The sequence below is a fragment of the Tamandua tetradactyla genome, chromosome 12, assembly GCF_023851605.1.
Source record: "Tamandua tetradactyla isolate mTamTet1 chromosome 12, mTamTet1.pri, whole genome shotgun sequence".
Classification (NCBI taxonomy): Eukaryota; Metazoa; Chordata; class Mammalia; order Pilosa; family Myrmecophagidae; genus Tamandua; species Tamandua tetradactyla.
Window position 1 is genome coordinate 66312314 of NC_135338.1, and position 19308 is coordinate 66331621.

The 19308-nt window shown below is 54.6% G+C and overlaps 1 protein-coding gene and 1 long non-coding RNA gene across 4 annotated transcripts; one reads left to right on the forward strand and one right to left on the reverse strand.

The window, feature by feature from the left end:
- Nucleotides 1–1672: 1672 nt before the first annotated feature.
- On the reverse strand, nucleotides 1673–13991 carry SNX33 (sorting nexin 33). The gene is made up of 2 exons (XM_077123696.1): nucleotides 11223–13991; nucleotides 1673–3321 (listed from the first exon to the last, which is right to left on the reverse strand). The coding sequence occupies exons 1-2, from the start codon at nucleotides 12691–12693 to the stop codon at nucleotides 3068–3070; spliced, it is 1725 nt and encodes a 574-aa protein (XP_076979811.1). The 5' UTR covers nucleotides 12694–13991; the 3' UTR covers nucleotides 1673–3067.
- Nucleotides 13992–14044: 53 nt separating this feature from the next.
- Nucleotides 14045–19133, forward strand: LOC143652271 (uncharacterized). Of its 3 annotated transcripts, XR_013160543.1 has the most exons (5): nucleotides 14045–14463; nucleotides 14978–15087; nucleotides 16625–16754; nucleotides 17061–17187; nucleotides 17720–19133. It is a non-coding gene; the product is annotated as an uncharacterized LOC143652271 (long non-coding RNA). The 3 variants fall into 3 exon arrangements; XR_013160544.1 differs by lacking the exon at nucleotides 17061–17187 and having other exon boundaries at nucleotides 17673–19133; XR_013160542.1 differs by lacking the exon at nucleotides 17061–17187.
- The last annotated feature ends 175 nt before the right edge of the window (nucleotides 19134–19308 follow it).

Genomic DNA, 19308 nt, shown 5'->3' on the forward strand with positions numbered 1-19308 from the left:
AGTGCCTGCATTTGTGAATGTGGACACGTGGGTGACCATGTGGCCATGTGACAGGGCTGAAGGGGCAGGGCTGGGCAGGGGCCATCTGGTTCTCCCAGTCACGACACAGTGGCTCACAACTCTCCTGTGTTTGGGAGGCAATGGGGTGCAGGATGTGAGGGCCCCCTTTACCCACAACCCCACCCGTGGTTGCGTAAGACAAATCAGTCTCCTTTTCCTGAGCTGGGCCAAGGCTGGGGACCAGGGATGCTCCACCCCCACCTCCAGGTCCTGATAGCTGCCCGGGGCAGAAAGAGAGGCCTTGTTTTAAAGCCAAGCCAGGGAGGGAACTGGGGGCAGCTGGGTCCAGCTCAGGCCAGAACATCTGCCCGGCATGTGACCGAGGCCAGTCAGCCCTGCTGCCACCAGGATGTCCCTCCAGCCCCCCAGCCCCCAACACCCCAACACACGCAGAGACAGAAACCAGAGAGGGGCTGAGACCTCCTCACTCCCCACCACGCATCCGCCCACCCCAGCCTGGAGTCCTGGGGACCACCTCGGGATGGGCTTCCTGACCCAGCCGAGACTCCCAGCTTCCGGTTCCTCTCCTAGGTCCAAGCCCCTCCTGAGAAAAGCGTCAACCTGAGGACAGACCTCCCAAGGAAGAGACACAAAGAGCACAGTACTTATCCCAAAGGCAGGGAGAATTAAAGGGGGGATTTCCAGGTACCGTGGTTAAGAACAGCCTTCCCACAATCCCCACCCGGACTGGCTTCGGAAGGAGCCCTCACCTCTGGGCTCAGAGCCCGCCCTCTGCAGAAGGCCACATGGTGGTCAAAGCTGGGAAGAGGTTAAGGGCAGGAAGGAAAATGAAGGAAAGAGAGCTGGGAGGAGGGAGGCGGAAATTCCTCAGAAAGTCCCAAATCTGACCTAATTTTTGACCCAAGGCCAGGGAGACCTCTTCCAGAAGTTCCTGTGAGGACACTTTGCTCTGAGTGAGGAGCCACGCTGGTCCCTCCCCCACTGCACCTGCTGCCGCGTGCCCCCTTCAGTCCCCGGGCCCAACCAGCGCCTTCCCTGATGGCCCCAACCCTTGGGGCCCTCTCTCCAAGCCCCCACTGCCCCTGAAAGAGAACCACGGTTGCAACAATCACTCTTCTCTTTTCTGTGCATGAACCGAGTCCTGTTTACCCAGTGGGGCTGGGCACAGCTGGAGGGTCCTCTTCGGTCTTCCCAGCATGGGCGCCACGATGGGCCAGGGCACCCAGGAGTGTTCGGGGAAGGATGCAGTTTCTGTTTCTCCCCTTCCCCCGCCCCGCCCCAGGCATGGGTCCTCCCAGGAGCAGGGCCAGGAGGCTGTCCTGGGGCGAGCCTCTCAGCCCACTACTTATGGCCCCTCACTTCTAGATCACAGACCAGCACAGCCTATCCCGTGGGCAGGACCCCATCCATTTTAGGATGGAGGAGCATGGGGGTCTGGAGAGAGCACACACCCAGGCCGGGGCCCATGGCTAGCTCCAGCCCCTCAGCCCAGCACCTCCCACCAGCACAGCCTTGCTCCCAGCTTTTGGGGTTCTGTGGTAAAGACTGTCTCACCACAACCTCAGAATCTGGTCTAATGGTTCTCAGGGGTAATTAAGGTTCTATCCTCCACCCCAACCCTCACCCCCTCCAAGATCCAAACAGAAAAAGATAAACTTTCATTATTTTAATTGTAAAAGATTTATCAAGGAAAAAAAAAAAAAAGAAAAGAGATTCAAGCAGCAGCAGCCAGGAGCAGCCATGAACTCCTGGGGGGCGGGGGTGGGGGGCAGCAGTAGCCAGCTTCCCCCATCCTGCTGCTGGACCACAGCCTGGCCTGGGGGTGGAGGAGGCAGTAGCCCCCTCGAGGATGTAAACATAGGTGGGAGACAGCCCAATCTGACCTGGGAGCGGGGGCTCACATCACGGTGAGGCTGGCTGTGGGCAGGTGGGCCAGGATCCCTGGGGAGGGCGGCAAGCAGGCATCAACCCATCTTTCTCCCTTGGATTTCCCACTGTGCAACAGAAAGGATTCAGAGAAGACAGTGCCAGGGCTCGAGGACACTGGGAACTGGCATCCAGGCCTGCTCTGGAGTGTGGGGAGTCACTGCTGGTGAACTCAAACATCAGGCACTTTTGAGAGTCCCCACCAGGAAGGGGCCCTGGGGTCCATGGCTCATCTCAGCACCTTGAGCCCAGGGCAGGGAAGTATGTTGCATGGTCCCATAAGCAAGGGAAGTCGGGGCTCAGAGATTAGAGGGGGGCCCAGGAGAGTGTCGGCCTGCAGCCCCTCCAGCAGGGGCAGGAGGTAGGCCACGGGAGTAAGGAAGATCCTGCCCCTCAGCCACACAGGGCAGAGTCCCCACTGACAGGGCACCCGGCTTGTTTAGAAAAGCAAGGGAAAGAAGAGGGCGGGGCCTCTGTGCCTCTGCCCCTTGGCACTTGCCCCTCCTCTCCCCCAATGGCCTGCTCCCCATTTACTACCTGGCAGCCTCCTGGTCACTCTTCAAGATGCTGCTCAAACATCACCTACTCTGTGGACTCTTCTTTGACTGACAAAATGTGCTGGTCCCTTCCGTGCGCTTCCAGGAATCCCTTATCCAACCCTCAGTAACAGCATTGCCTTTGTTTTCACGTCTGACCTTACGCTGACTGGAGATGCCTTGAAGGCAGACGTGTGGCAGCCCCATGTGCCCAGCATCTGGCCTGGGGCCCGCCTCCTAGCAGGCCTCTGTGTCCGCTAATTGACACGACTGGGTGGTGGCCACAGGCTCTGGGGGAGAGGCTGAGATGCTGGCCTGGCCTCAAGTAACTGACCAACAGCCCAGGTCTTGACCTGCAGGGCTCCTGACCCCACTCCCTGCCCCCTGACGTGCCCCCACCTCAGAGACCTGGGGTCCTGCACTACCCATAACTTCTCCAAAGCCCCTTCTCCCAGGAAGTGGACAGGCCGCTGACTACTGACCTTGCCCACCCCTCGTCCCCCAGGCATGGGTGCAGGGAGGTCAGGAGAGCAGGGTGCATTCAGACCAGGCCCAGGGGTGGGGAGCGGGCCTGGGGCGTGGAGTCAGAGGTTGTCGTACATGCGCAGCGTCCTCTCCAGCTGCTGGCCCACCCGCTGGAAGAAGAGGATCTGCTGGCGCAGGTAGCTCTGCATCATATGCTTGAAGTCGAGCTCGCGGCGCTGGTGGAAGTGGTTCATCTCGGCCTGCAGGGCAAAGCCCACCACGCGGCAGCGCCTGCGGATGCCATCCGCCTCGTCCTGTGCCATGCGGCCCTCGTCACTCATGCGCTGGCTCTCCTTCACCTTGGCGAAGGCACCTGGCACAGGCAGATCAGGGACAAGGCGTTAAGGCTCGGTTCTCCCCGATGTGCTCCCTACACCTTCCTTGAGTCCCTGAGAGGACGGACAGCACCTCATCAGCTCAACTCAGATCTGGCTTCTGAACTCCAGACCTCTGGTCCAGGCATCTGGCTGCCTCCACCAGGCAGTCCCCTAAACCCTCACCTGCACGCAGATCTTTCCTCCAAACAGGTAGCACTCCCAGCAGCCAATGCCGACCAGTCACAGTCCTGCTAGATGTATTTATATCCAGGTCTGGGCTGTCCCTACCCTCCACAGGCCTCGTCGTGTCTCACACTGACTCCTGGTTCAGCTCGGACATCACCTCCTCCAGGAATCCTTCTCTGCCTTCCTGCTGGTCGAGGTGCCTCTCTGGTGCTCCCAGGTTCCCTAGGAACCTCTACCACAGCTTCCTGTCCCCTGGGACTTCCTCTAGTGGACTGTGAGCTCAACCAGGACAGGGCCTGTCCTCATCCTCTCAGAGTTCCTGGCTCACAGCAGACCCTGAGCGGTGTCCGCTGACCTGAATGAACTCTGTTCTTTACTGGAATGCTACAGCAGCACTCCCCACCTCCAGCCTGCGTACCCCTGCCCTTGGCAGCAGCCTCTATGACACCCCAAGAACAAGCCGGGCACCCCCGTCCCAAACCTTCCCCGGTTTTCTGCGGCCTGCAGACTGGTCCACACCCACCAGCCTGGCCCGTGAGGTCCTCAGGGACTCGACCCTGCACACATTCCACACTGCCAGGTCAGGGGGATTTCTGCTCATCAACCTCACCCCAATCTTTCCTACCCCCACACTTCCGCCCACTGGATACTTACGCATAATTTAAGGCCCAGATCAGGTGCCACTTCTACACTGGAGGCACCCCCATCTCCCCCATCCCTACCCCCAGTCACACCACAGGTTCTGAAACACGTCTCCCAGGCCACCTGGAGTTCTGCTTTGTGCATCTCTTCCCTAATATAGAAGCCCTGCCCCCTCCTCACCCCAGGCCCCAGAGGACAACAGGAGGCCTATTATAACAACCAGGGGGACAGACGGGGGACGGTGACTAAACCTGAGCTGGGGACTCAATTTGAAAAACAGCCAGTGAGTCAGCAAGCAACTGGTGAATAAGTTGAAGTTCTGAATTAAAATGTGCTTGAGGAGGCGGGCCGCGGTGGCTCAGCGGGCAAGAGTGCTTGCCTGCCGTGCCGGAGGACCCCGGTTCGATTCCCGGCCCCAGCCCATGTAAAAAACAAACAAACAAATAAAATGTGGTGAAACAAGAGAATGTTTGAAAATGTTTCCCTTTCTTCCTCACTTCCTTCCTTCCATCCTTCCTTCTTTCTCTGTCTTTCCTTCCCTTCCTCCCTCTTTCTAAAAAAAAAAAAAAAAAAAAATGTGCTTGAGGAATTCTGCATTTATGCCAATGGAGGCAGTAGATGCTGGGAAGAGGCAGCAGTCTGCCTGGGCTGGCACTCATTCCTCTCAGGGCTGCAGGGAATCCACCAGGCAAAGAGTAAGGTGTGGGAAGGGTTGGTGTAGAGGACAGCACCCTCTCCCAGCACTTCAAGGGCAGCCTCTGCACACAGGTAGGGAACTTATTATCCATGCTTGGCCCCATCTCCTTTAAGGAAGACACTACAGGGCCTTCCAGATGGTATTCATTTTACTCTCACTCAAGTTGCCAGAAACACTCAAAATGCATTTATTGAACACTTACTATACACCAGATCCCAGAGTTAATTCTGCAGGTCCTTTGAGGGGACTGTGAACATGTGCTCACAGATCAGCCCCATCTGAGCCATATGAAAAGGGCAACAGAGCAGACCTTCAGGAAGAACACAGGCTTTGAGTTCAGACAGACCCTAGTTCAAATTCTGGCTCTGCCACATACCAATTGGGTGCTCTTGAACCAGTCACTTATCATCCCTGGCCCTCAGTTTCCTCAACACGAATGGGGACAAGCTAAGAGTGAGATAACACCTGGCACGTAACTAAGATGCAGTAAAAGGTGTTTCCCTGCCCTATAGGACCAACTGAGCCACTGGGGTCCCTTACCCCTACCACCAAGATGGGGACCCCGTGTACCACCTGCTCTGCCCAGGTCTCCAGGTCCTCCAAGGTGAGCTGCATGGGGTGGGGGTGGGGGAATTGTCTGCCTTTGGGCCACACTGCTTCTTGACTAGTTTGGGTTGACCATTCCGTGGTGATGATGACTGGTGCTGTAAGGGTTCATTCTTTCCAACATTTCTGCTGGATTGTGAAGGGGGTTGTTTCTTCCTGTTTCATAGATGAGCAGAAGTGGAGAAACCCACAGATGGTGAGATAACTGACCCAAGGTCAACCAGCTGGGACGTGGGGATGCCTGGACTCCACACTAAGCTCATGTGACTGAAGCAATATCTACATTCACTCCTACAGACTCCACCTGACCAGCCTTTCCCATCCACCACAGCGCTGGGGTTTCTGGAGGCAGGGCTGGGCCTTCTCCAGTGCTCTATACCCACCCCACCAGGACTGGGCACACCCTCAGCCCACACTTTCCCAGCACCTACTAAAAGTCCAGAGACCAGGGAGCCAGAGTTAGGAAACTGAAGCTCTAGGGAGTCTCAGAACCAAACAATGGGTCAGCCTGTCAAGATGTGATCCAAGGAAAAAGAAGACAATCTGGAAGGCTTCCTGGAAGAGGGAATCCTGAAGATAGGAAAGTTTTAGAGGCAGAGGAGAAACGGCATTCCAGGTAAGGGGCACAGCATCAGCAAAGCCAAAGCCAAGTAAGAAGTCCAGGGGCCACTTTGGACAATTGTCAGGAATGGGAAGAGTCAGGCAGGGGGTCTTGAATGACATACTTCAGACTAGGGGCAGTGGGGTATGGAGTGTTCTGAGAATGGCCTGGACTTCCCTAAGCACCTGCTGCAGGCTGGCACATGAGGCTTGCTCCTGGGGGCCTTGGGAGATTTCACTGGCCAGACTCTCCACATGACCCTACCCCTAAGGGCCACCCCCAGGTTACAGCTCCTCACCCAACACACAGCCTCATCTTGCCTCTATCTCCTCCACCCCCTGCTCAGCACGGAAGGGGCATGTGCTCTGGGTTGTAGTCCTGACTTTCCTTCCAAGCCCTGGGCATGTCACCCCATCTCTCTGAGCCTCACTTTTCCTATCTATGAAATGGTGACATTACTCTGACCCAATCCTCCAAGGCCCAACTCCAGGCCTCCTCTGTCTGCTCTCCACGGGCTGTAGGTAGGAGGACCTTATCTCCTTCAAGGGCCATAGGGACACATTCTTGAAGGGCAGCACCCATATTATCTGGCAAGTATATGGCTGATTGGCTAATAGTGGCATTTGGGGCAGACAGACTCAAATTTGGAAAGTCTCTGGGGCTGCTCACAGGGCATTCAAAAGCAATCTGCAGTCTCCAGACCTCCAGCCTCCATACTCTTTCTCCATCTTCCCTGAATCACCCCCTGCCTTCTGCTCTATCCCTCAACCCCAGCCTTGGGTAGCAGAAGGGGGATCACCTCAAGGCATAGGAAGGGACTTCAGAGCTTGGGAAACTCTAGAGGCCAGCTGTTCAACCCCACCTTTACCCCCACCCCACTACAGTGCAGAGGAAACTAAGGCCCAGAGAAGGCACAGACATGCCTAGGCACCCCAAATCTCCTTCTTCCCTCCTAAGTGGAGGATGCCTGGCCTGGAGGTCCCCTCTGCAGCTGGGGAGTGGACACCACTATTGCTGCAGGGAGCCCAGGTAGGGGGTAATATATGTGGGATATATGTGTAGGGCCCTCAGACAATAGACTAAGGGATTCAAGAAGGTCTCAAGGGGTAGGTAAGAAGGGCATAAGAGGAAAAGTAGGAAAAAGCAGGTCAAAGAGACTGAAGTTTTGTTCAGCAAAAAGGACCTACATGAAGGGGAGACGCTGAACCAGCCTGGATTCCACCCATATGAGAAATGGTGCAATGGGGGTGGAGTGGGCCTGCTTTCAAGAGTTCTTCTTGCCCATGACCTCGGAGGAAGAACAGGCCCCTTTTGGTGATGAGGAGACCAAGGCCCAAAGGGAAAGAATGAACTGAAATTGCTAGGGATCCACCATCAGGCAGGGGGCCAGGGATGGGGGAAGGAGGACCCACCCTTCTCTCTGTGGGTCCACAAACTCTATGACTCAGTTTTGGGGCCAGGACCAGCTGACATGCCCCACCCGACAGGCTGAGGGTCAGAAAAGGAGGGTGTGGGCCTTCAGCCTGCCTGGCATCCCCCCTTACATTCCACTTGGGACTTGGCCTGAGAACTGAGGACCCAGGGCTTCCCTCCCTGGAAGTTCTGCAGGCAAGGTCTCAGGAAGAGCCTGCAGAGCCCCAGGGCCCCAGGCATATTCACTCAGCTCCTCCTCTCATGTCAATCCATCTTGTTGTACCTCTTGAGGTTAGTTACAACCCATCCCAGGTTTGGGAGGGCAGGTCTCAGTCCTAGCCCCGCCTCTAGCAAGCTACTGTTCTCGCTTGGGCCACAGGTCCTCCAGCTGTCAAACAGGGTAAGAGATTGGACTAGATGTGCTTCTGACAACTGTTCACAACCGTATTGTGCTTTAGAGTTTCCACAACTGTAAAATGGGGTAATAGTACCCACCCTACAGTATGGCTGAGGTTTAATTGAACAAATATGTATCAAGTACTTAAAGCACAGAATGAGAGCTCAAAATGCTATGTGGAATTGTGTTCAAATGGTGTTTTTGTCTATGAGCTCACACCAAGTACCAGCTGGTGGTACTCTGATTATGGAAGCCTGGGAGGGGGGTTGAGGGAGGGGTAGATGTGTACCCAGAACACAGAGTGGAAGGAGTTGGTTGTCGCCCCAGCAAAGGTTTGCCCCTGTAAGGGCCACTTTGCCTTGGCCAACCTGCAAGCTCCATGCCCCACCCCCCTACTCAAAGGATGTTCTGGGGCCCTGGGCCTGCCTCCAGCCTGTGGACGTGAGCCAAGCTATTGCTCGAGGCCCAAGTCTCCTCTCCTCCTCCTTCTTCTTCTGTTTCACCTACTCCAGGATTCCATTCCTTGGGGATCCCCTGACCCTACTGCCTGGTACAGTGGAAACAGCCTGAGCTGTGGAGTCAGACACCCCCGGGCTCCAATTCCTGCTCTGCATAGCATCTCACCACACTGTGCCTCAGTTTCTTCATCTATAAAATAGAGGTGACCACACCGACCCTGGCTTGGGATGTGACTTAGGACAAAGCTCAAGCCCAGAGCCCTGCCCTTGCTGCCTCTCAAGTGAGAGTCCACAGGTCCCAGCTCGCCCTGGACAGTCACTGTTTCCCCTTGTTGTCCCAGGGTAATTATCACTGGGGACCCCATTCACTCTCAAAACTGCCCTGGTTTGGATGGTTAATTGTAAGGTTGTCCTACTCTCAGGAGGCCGGGCCAGTGGGCAGACCAGGCTGGTGGGCCTCAATTAGCTCCAATCAGACTCTGTGTCCCATTTCACTAACACAGAGACTGAGGGGGTGAAGCTCTCTCAAGGTTAACTCAGAGGCAAAGTGTGTCTAATCCCTGGTCTCCCAGCTCCCTGCCTGAGCTTCCTATGTCCCTCTTTTCACAGTCCCCCCGTATGCACTCCCTCCGACCAGATGCCCATTCGGGCTGGACAGAACCTTGGGCACCCAGGACCCAACTGTCCTGTTCCTTCTCTTGAGGAAAGGCTCCCCCGACAGAGCCAGAGCGGGAGCCCCCAGTCAGGCTGTGCTCCCCGAAGCAGCCCAGTTCTGTCTCAGCCAGATTCCAAGCTCCCGTCACTAATTCACACAGCCACAGGCCTAGGCAGGGCTGTGCAGAGCTGAGAACCTAGAGCCAACAGAGTTGGCTTGCTGGGGAGGGTCTTCCAGGTGAGGGGGGGTTGGCCTCGGCCTGAAGCTAAATGTGTCACACCAGAGGGTTGGTCGTCGCCACTCTTAGACCTTAAGTGGAGACTCAGAAATGGCCTTTCTCAGTTCTGCTCCCTAACCCCGGGGTCACAAAGGCCAATCTGGCCTTACTCCCTCCCACATTCGTGCAAGCCTGGGAGCCCCAGGTGTGGGGTCATCTTCCTGCTGCCAGCCCTGACTTGGTTGAGGGTCTCCAACCACTGCATGGGGACAGCTGTCTAATCACTGTACCCGTCTGCCACTGCCCACACAGGAAGATACCATCCAAAGAGCTGGTTGAACCAGCTTTCCAGGTCTTAGCGTGTGGCTCCACTTCTGCACAGAGGACATCTGCCCCAGTGGCCCTGAGCTGGCCCCAGCCACCTCCCCTGTCCTCCCTTGGTCCTGGAGCTCAGAGCCAGTTCTCAAGGCATCACTATTCTTGGGCAGACCCTCCCCAGGTGTTCCTCCCACCCTCTCCTGAAGGCCCGAGAGTTCAATGGATCCCTCCCTCTTTGTTTTATATATCAAGAAACTAAAGCCCAGAGAGGGGAAGGTGCTTCCAGGGACACACAGCAAATTGGAACAAAGACGATTAGAACCTGGGCCTCATGGATCCTGGAGCTGAGAGTAGAGTAAAAGAGGAGAAGAAGAAGGTGAAGAAGAGAGAAAAGGGAAGAAAAGGGAGGAAGAGGAGAAGAAAGTAAGAGGAGAAGGGAGGTTAGGAGCTGGAGAAGTTTCAGAAGTCAACTCCTAGTAAAAGACAGCAGGACTGGACTGGCTTGCCCCAGACTCTAGAGTACAGAGGGTGGCAGGGATGGGGGGAATGTTTGCTGTCCCCCAGGCTCAGTCCAGAGGCCTGCCTCCCAGACCCACCCACAGTAAAACACCCCACTAAGCCAGGCCTGACCTCAGGGCTTAGGGGCCAGGGAGCCAGCCCCCACGCCCTGCAGACGTTCTTCCTGAGTTACCAAGCAGCCCCAGGGAGGGCCACACCTCTCTCCTATCATACGCCCTCCCTGTTGTCTGCAGGACTCAGCCACCTGCCGGGTCAACCCGACTCACTCTTCAGGCAAGAAGACAAGCCAGGCTTGCGAAGGGGGAATTGGATGGAACCAGATGGGACCCTTGGTACCTCTCCCCCAGCCCAGCCCAGGCACCGGGTGTGTGACCCAGCATGAGTCATTTCCCTGGCAGTCCTTTGATAGCCCTAGCAGTAATAGGCAGGGGCCCATCCTGTCTCTCTCATCCCCCCTACCCTAGAGGGGGCCATGAGAACTGAAAACGTACTGGGCTTGGGAGGCAGCCAACAGAGATGTGTCCTTGGGGAGGTGGCTGGAGGAAGGGACAGTCCCAGCTGGGCCATAGGCTCCCTGTGCAACCGCCCTTCTCTGGACACTGGCTTCTTCTGCTGCCAAATGGGGGCGGCAATCCTCCCCCACACTCGGGAATAGAGTTCCCGATATACACAGTGGGTGAGAACACGCTTTGAAGATGCAATGGGCGGGAGGTGGGATTGTGAGGAGTGGGAGAACAGGTTCACATTGTGCTCCTATTATCTGGGTCTGAGTCTGGGACACCCAAGAGCCCATGGACTCAAGGGTAAGGCCTGGGGCCTGACCATCTCTGTCTGCCCAGAACCAAGCTCAAGGCCCGATGGTTAAATGCATTAATGAGACGAAAACAGAAAACGAACAGATGAATGAATGAACTGACAACAAGAAGGTTAACAGTGAGCTCCGTGAGGGCAGGGACCAGGCCTGTCCACAACAATATCACTGCACCTGGAAGAGCAGCTGGCACTGAGCAGGTGCTCAACACCTTTGTGGGATGAATAAGTAAGACAGAGACAGAAAGACTAGCTGAACTGCTCCATTCTGCCAGGTCATCCCCAGCCCCCCAGCCCCCCAGCCCCCCAGCCCCAGTGCCCAAGATGCCCAGCAGAGTGCAGATTCAGGAAAGGCTTCCTGCCCGCACTGGCTCTTACCTTTCTGCAGGTGGATGATGTCAGGGAAGTTGGAGAGCAGACCTTGGTAGAGAGACAGCGTGTCGAGCATCTGGAAAAGGTCATTCTTGGGCTGCTCAGCGAACATCTCGCCGACAGCTTCATAGGTGCGGCCCGTGTGAGAAATGGCACTGTTGAGGGCCTCGGAACTGAAGGGGGGGTCCATCTGGAAGGCATGACTGATGGCCTGGAAAGCGCTGCCCAGCTTCTGGAACTCCTTGCGGAAGCCCCCCACGTGCTTGCGCACCAGCTCCGAAGCCACGGTACTCAGCTGCAAGACGCTGTCGTCCATCTTCTTGCTGAAGGTCTTGAAGGTGTCCACACGGTCCTCCACGTCCTGCAGGTCCTGGTGCTCCGTGGGGATCTGGAAAGTGAGCAGGAAGCTGGCACCCACCATCTCGTCCTTCTCCGCCCGGCGTTTGCCCATCTTCCACTGCTTGTCATCCCGGCAGCTGAGGAAATGCTGGAAGCCCTCGTACTGGGAGAGCACAGGGTGGCTGGTCATGTGATCCATCCAGAGGACGAGCCGCCGCTTCCGCTTCTCTATGAAGTCCTCCTCGAAGCGGCCTGTGGCCTGTTTCTCAGGCAGGTGGGGCACTGAGATGACCGTGAATTTGTGCAGCAGGCGGTTGTAGAGCCAGTCGAAGTGTTTATAGCGCCGGTAGACGGGGGAGCTGGCATGGCTGGGGGTGAGCTTATAGGAAATGTAGCTTTTGATGCCCTTGAACTTGGTCTGTTTGGTGGGGTCCTCTACGGAGCAGGCAAAAGGGTGAGGGTTGGCCTTCCACTGGGGTCCACGAGGGCCCATTTCAATGGAGTAAGTCTCAGCGATCTTGGCCATCATGGGCACATCGCCCAGGATGAAGGCCTCCACTCCAGAGCGCACAAAGCAGGAGAAGCGGTTGAGGTTGCGTCCAACCACACTACCTCGCTTGGCAGATGCCAGACTGTCCTGTCGCTCAAGGGGTGGCTTGGGCCGGAAGGCCATGTGCTGGCTGGGGTAGGCACCTGGGTAGGAGAGGTTGAGTGGGGGATGCCCATTGGTGCCCAGCCCACCACCCCGTGGCTCCTCTACCACTGTGCATCCGTCGTCCCAGTCATCCCAGTCATCATCATCATCTTCCTCGAAGCTGCCCTGGTTTGAGAGGAAGCCACTGCCCCCGCCACTCCTAGATGGGCTGGACACACTGGGGCTGTCATACAAGCTCACCTGGGTACCCGGAGAGGCTGTAGGGCTGCTGGAGTGGTCAGCGTGGTTGGAGCTGGTGCCAGAACGAATGATCTCCACATAAGAGGCAGGAAAGAGCCCCGTCTCACCACGGCTGTTCTGGCCCTGCAGCCAGCCGTCCAGTGAGGTCTCACTGAAGATGACCAGGTCCTCATCCTGCTGGATGCTGATTTCCTCCTTGTTCTCGCTGCGGAAGTCATAGAGTGCTCGGCCTTTCAGGGCCATGGCCGGGCTGGGTGGTGGAGGGATGGGAAAGAGACGGTCCTGCCTGGAACGTGGGACGCTCGCTAGGGTGTCCAACAAAGCACCAGCAACTCAGTGCCTGTCCCAGTAGCTTAGTCCCTCAGCCCCTAAAGCAGGGTCTCAGCACCTTAGATGCTATCCAGTTTCCCTCTCTTCAGAGCAATGTCCATGGCCTAGAAACTGCCCTATCAGATCTCTGGGCAAAGGCCCGTGTGCAGTGAGGGCTCATGTCCATAGTTTTTCTCTCTGCCCTAAGCAGCCCCTGGTGGGGAGTGGGTGGGGGGTATTGGGAGGTAGTCTCTCTCCTCCTACTTGCAGAAGAACTAGGAGAAAGCAACTGACTTGGAGGAACCAGTTCTGTGAGGGCAAGAGTTCCACACTTTCCACTGGAACAATATACTAAAATAGAAGAGAATCACTCGGAAACCACCGTTCCAGAAACCCAGGCAGGGCTCCGTGGACGCTCTGGCTCCTAGCTCCTTCTGGTTGCTCTGGCTTTGGGAGGCTCTGGCATTCCTCTGCAGATCTGTTCCTTCCTCCTTCCTCCTCCTCCTGAGCCACTGGGTTTTCAAAATCCCAGAAAATCCAAAAGGGGCAAAGAGAAAGACAGCAGCCTCCTGAATCGAGTCCAAGGGTGGATGTGTCCGGCTTCACAACAAACCAGGCCGGGAAAACAAGGACTGAGGCTTACACAACAGGGCGGCCAACTCCGCGACCCCAGCAGCTCAGCAGGCCGGTCCCCGGGCAGCTCAGAGCGCCCCCTCCCCGCCCCCCCCAAATGGTCAGCCCCCACCCTGGGGAAGGAGAAGACGCGAGGAGGCGTCCAGGCGTCTCTGGCCACTCTCTGAGCCGAGTCTTTTGTTTGCCTAGTTCCTCAGCAGTTTCAGAGCCTCAAACTGACCCTGATCGGTGTCCAAGGACCCCTGTCCAAAGGTAACCCCCGCGGTGACCGGTCCCGGCGCGCGCGGGCGGTACAGACCCCCACCCCTCGCGCGTACGCACACACTCAACAGGAGTTTTTAGAGTGAGCTCCGGTGAGCAGATGGCGCGGCAGTCTGTCGGTCTGTCCGTCCTCCCCCCTCTGCCCTGCCGGGCTGGGCCAGTGGGTGGCGGGCTGTGCCCCCGGCCCGCCTTCTCCTCCGGCACTCGCAGCCCCTCTGCGCCGCCTGCGAGTAGCTTGCTCCAAAACAAACAAAAAAAAAGCGATTCCGGGAGGTGGCGTCCCGAGGAAGGAGGGAATAGCCGAGGGGGGAGGTGAGGGGTGGGGAGAGGGAGGGAGGAAAAGCAGGCTAGGGAATTGGACAAACTCCACAGCACTTCCGAGCGTCGGGACTGGGCAGGGACGGCCCGGCTCCGCCCTCCCGCGGGTCTGGGGCGCGGGGGCTGGGGCTCCCGCCTACTCTTCGCTTGTGTCAGTCTCGTCGTTGCCCTCACTTGCTCGCGTTGCCCGGGATGCGGGACGGAGGGAGGAGGTGACCCAGCAGAAAGGGGCCCGCGAATCTCCAGGACTGGTCCCTGGGGCAGCAGCCCACTGCCCCCCGCCCGTCCGCCTCCGTGTGGACACACCTCTTGCCCCGAGGGGTCTGAAGGCCACGAGGGGGAGCTCGCCAGCCGCCGCCGCCCCTTTCTCGCCTCCGGTGCTCGGTCCATCTCCTGCCTTTTCCGTGACGCAAGTGGAAGCGAACTCCGCTGGCGAAAGTTTGCAAAGTTCCGGGCTGTAAGGAGCGCGCCGGCGCCAGGACCCGGGAGAGAGTGAGCCGAGAGCCGCGCGGGGGCAGGACCGCGGACAACCTCCCCCTCCGGGGCATTGTTCTCCTGGGCGGCCCGGCCCAGGCCACAGGCGTCCTCGCGGAAGCAACTTCCGCGTCCCGGGCGCCTAGCCTGGGATCCTGGTCGCTGCGGGTCCTCGGCTCCTCGCCACCCAGGGCCGAGAGCATCAGCTGCCCTCGGAGACTTCATTCAGGGGAAGGGCAAGATCCCACATCTACAGCGACAGGAAACAAGCCCAGACACCACCCGATTCCGTGTTGCTTTGTGCGGCGGCAGCGGCTGGGTGTTCTATCCTCGCAGGGAGGAGAGAGCGGTGGCCTGGCGAGTCTTGCGGGAGGAGGAATGTGGGGATTCAGCCAGTCCAGAACACTTTGGGCACTGACTCTGCCATGCACTGCACTGGCACAACAAGACGGGGGGTTCCTGCCCTGGGGTGGGGGGCCGAGGCTTACAGTCCCCTCTCTTGTCTTTCATTCGTTCATTCTCTCTCATTCAGTCATGCGCTCAAGAAACGTTAATGAGTACCTACTGTGCGTACTAAGCACCCTGGGATACAAAGATGAAAAAGATGAATAACGCATTGTCCTTAACCTTCCTGAAGCTCAGGTGTGTGGTAGCCATGTTCCGTGCCCAGGATAAGTACAAGGAGGGCACCCATTCCAGCCTGGGTGGAGCTAAGGTCTGGGAAGGCTTCCTGGACGAGGGAGAAGTAACTTAAGAGAAGCAGTGGCTCTCAAGCCACAACCCCACTTCTTGGCTCTGCTCTGGAGCCTTGTCTACTCCCTTGAATTAGAATTTTTCCCTCATTATCCCTCTTCCCACTTGTTGCAGATTAACCGGCATGAGCTAGTGCTGCTGGAAGCGGGCACTGTTATGACCAGTGTCATTCTCAGGCCTCTGGCTCCAAACACCAATTGCATTGGTGCAGTGAGTGGAATTGACTCCCAATACAACAGGGCTGGCATTGGCCCGAATAAACGCTGATGTAAAAACCCCAGAAGCCCAAGTATTAATTTGCACAGAGAAAGACAATTGTTAGGCAGACCTGAATTTTTATAATAATAGGTCAAGGCAGTTTTGGCAGCTGCTTAGAAAACCCAGCTACCAGATTTGCCCAGAGAGCCTAGAACTCTCAGCAGGTGAAGAAGGTGATAAGATGACAAATCTCTCAGCCAAGGATGCTTGAAAGCTTGTCTGCCACCATAGTGGCAGATTTGATTCTAAGGAGTCAGTTTAGGCTTGCATCTCCAGGGCCTAAGCCTGAGTATGTTTCCCCAAGCTGTTTCTGGGACCCGCCACATGTCCCGTCCCCCTCTCCATAATCTCTCTTTTGTTCATATAGCTTTTCTCCAAGCTGGGTTTAACAGTAGGCCCTACTTCCTCAGTGCTTACTCAGTGCTAGACACTGCTATCGACACTTTACCTTTATTAGCTAATTTAATGCAATTGAGATTTCTGCTCACCGAATTATGACCTACTCCAGCCCCATTCCCCTAAGGGGCTACCAGTCCCCACTTTGATAACCTTCATTGGTTCCCAAACACTTGAGTCACACGTTTATAGACTATCCACCTTGCGGTTTGCTCCCACATCTGTTCAGGGAAGGTTTTTCTAACTTTCAGGGGACATCCTTATTTCCAGGTTTTTGAGAACTCAGCCTCAGAGATTAACAGAACCTGTATCTCCCCCTCCCTCTCCTCCAAGACTCTTGTCAGGCTGAGGGGTGACAAAATTTTATAAAGGAAGCCCTGGAGACTCCTTAGAGCCAAAAACAAACCCCATGATGCTCTACTTTCTTTTGGACTGCCTTCTTGAGTGTGCTCTTGATCTTTTTTGAAATTTTCAGTCCCCACCAAGGCAGCTGACCCAGATAGCCAATTAAGCCCCTAGTTCATTATTTTGACCTAATATAAACTAAAGCCCACTCACCCTAAACCCAACCCTATAACACTGACAACCCTTGTCCAATCAATAGGAGTCAAGCTAACTTCCTGTTTATGTCTATAAAAATCATTTGCAATCCCTGGAATCCTCAAGCTCCTTCCATTCTTTCAAGTTCTGGCTTTCTTTAATCCAGCAAAACATTGGTGTCCCAAATGAAATGCTGTGGTCTGCTAACTCAATCCGATTTGTCTTTCGACAGATTTGGAGGTTCCGCTGAGATTTAGAAGGTGCCCTCTGGGGCTGTGGGCTCTGGTGACCAGCCAGGTGAGGTGCCCACTACAGACTCCTTTGTGCCTGCTGTCCATTCGCCGAGATTCCACCTTCCCCAGGTAACCCCTTCCTGTATCTGAACATGGCAATTTGCATCGAGTTCAAGCACCTTTTATTTGGGACTTTGGTTTAGGCACCTTTGGCTTGGGTTTGGTTTCAGGTCTATGGTCAGCCCTTCCATTTGGTTTCACTTCAGTTCTCTCCCCAGCACTCTTAATTTTCTTTCTCTCTTGGAGACATAGGCTTTGGGAAACTGAGGCCTGATAAACTGACCCCAACCTGGGTCACACGGCAAGCAGTCTGCCAGTCCTCTCACTCCTTTGTAATGAGTCTCCTTTTCTGTCCATTGTGCTCTCTGTGTTCAGTTCCAGATACTCGCCTGGAACTTCCACTCACCTGCTAAGGGAACATCTTGTTCAAGTCAGAGGAGTATCTGAGTGCCTGAGCCAAAAGCCCTGGGGCTCAAGAGACATTTCATCTGACTGCAGCACAGTAGGGTCTTCTTGCTCTAAATCTCCCTCCCCTCCTCCTCCTCCTCCTGCTAAAACTCCTGCTTCTTATATATACTTGCACTATGTACCTGTGACTTTCTGTTCATGACAGAAGATGATTTATCTTTGTAGTGGCCACTAGAGAAACTTTATAGGAACAAAAGTGTGTACTTAAAAGGCACCTAAATAGAAGGAGTGGGATTATCCAAGATTGGTACTTGGAGGCTGCTCGAGGACAATCTGCCTCCACAATAGAAAAAGGGGAGAAAAAAGGCCAAAACAGAACAAAGGGGAATGAACTCCAAACCAAACCTTTAGTTCCCCCATCTTCCTGTACCCAGCTTTCCCCCATAGCTGCCCTAACCTGTTCCTCTTGACCCCCTGAGAGAAAGTGATCTAGTCTGGCCTCCTTTAAAGATTAAGGCTTCTAAGTGTCACCCTCAAGAGAACCTCTTTTGTTGCTCAGATGTGGCCTCTCTCTCTCAGCCAACACGACAAGCAAACTCACTGCTCTCCCCCTCTCTGATTCCCAGAGGTGTAAACCTTCCTGGCAACATGGGACAGAAATCCTAGAATGAGCTGGGACTCAGCATCAAGGGATTAAGAAAACCTTCTCAACCAAAAGAGGGAAGAGCAAAATGAGACAAAATAAAGTGCCAATGGCTGAGAGATTCCAAACAGAGTTGAGAGGTTATCCTGGAGGTTATTCTTATGCATTATGTAGATATCACCTTTTTAGTTAAGGTGTAATGGAGAGGCTGGAGGGAACTGCCTGAAAATGTAGAGCTATGTTCCAGTACCCATGTTTCTTGAAGATTATTGTATAATGATATAGCTTTCACAATGTGACTTGTGTGATTGTGAAAATCTTGTGTCTGATGCTCCTTTTATCTACCTTATTGACAGATGAGTAAAACATATGGATTAAAAATAAATAAATAATAGGGGGAACAAATGTTAAAATAAATTTAGTAGATTGAAATGCTAGTGATCAATGAAAGGGAGGGGTAAGGGGTATGGTATGCATGAATTTTTTTCTGTTTTCTTTTTATTGCTTTTTCTGAATTGATGCAAATGTTCCAAGAAATGATCATGATGATGATATACAACTATGTGATGATATTGTGAGTTATTGATTATATATCAAGAATGGAATGATCATATGGTAAGAATGTTTGTGTTTGTATGTTGTTATGTTGAATAATAATAATAAAAAAAAGATATCTTTTGCCGTCTCTAGAACCTGAAAGCTATTTCCATTCCTGCAAGTGATCTGGCCCCCTTTACTGCAGCAAAACTGGTGTCCCAAATAAAATGCTGTAGCCTGTAAACTTGACTCCGATTTGTCCTCTGACAAATAACAGCACCCTATGATACTAATCTCAGGAAAATGCACTATCCTTTGTGGTTTCCCTGCACCCTGTCCCTTCCCTTGGAAAGAGTCCTTTTATTAAACTCTCCTCAAATTACTGTAATTGGCACGTGTTCTCTCTTCCTGCTGTGACCCTGGCTATTTCAGATACAAACATGAGAAACAGCATCCATCCCCCCATCCTGCCATTAGACTTTCATCCTGTAGAAAAGGCACTGACAGTGAGGGGGAAGTGTGTCCCATGGTCTCCGAACAGACCCCGCTGTTGGCAGCATGGGGGACACACTGGACTATCACCCCAGTAACACAGGCGAGAAATGATGAGTGCCAGAGGTAGAGCATGGGTAACGGGGCTGAGGAGAAGTAAATCTGAGACAGTTTTTGGAGGCAGAATATACTGAATTGGTGACCAAGAAAATGCGGGTATTGAGAGAAGAGTCAGCCCACATGTTAAGAATATATGCAGGAGCCAGCACACGCCAAAAATAAAACTACATATATACATTCATTGGACTCCACTTCCTTCACCAGCTTCTGCCCCATTGCTCAACAAACCTTAGCAGCAAAATCCCTTGAGATGCCCATCTGTACTTGCTGTCTCCAATTCCTTTCCTCTCTTTATCTTCTATGCCCCACTAGCCAGGCTTTCACCCCTATGTTCCACTAAAACTGTTCTTGTTAAGGCCATCAAAACCTCCCTGTGGCTGGATCCCAGTGGTCTTTTCTCATGCATGGATTCTCTAAGATTCT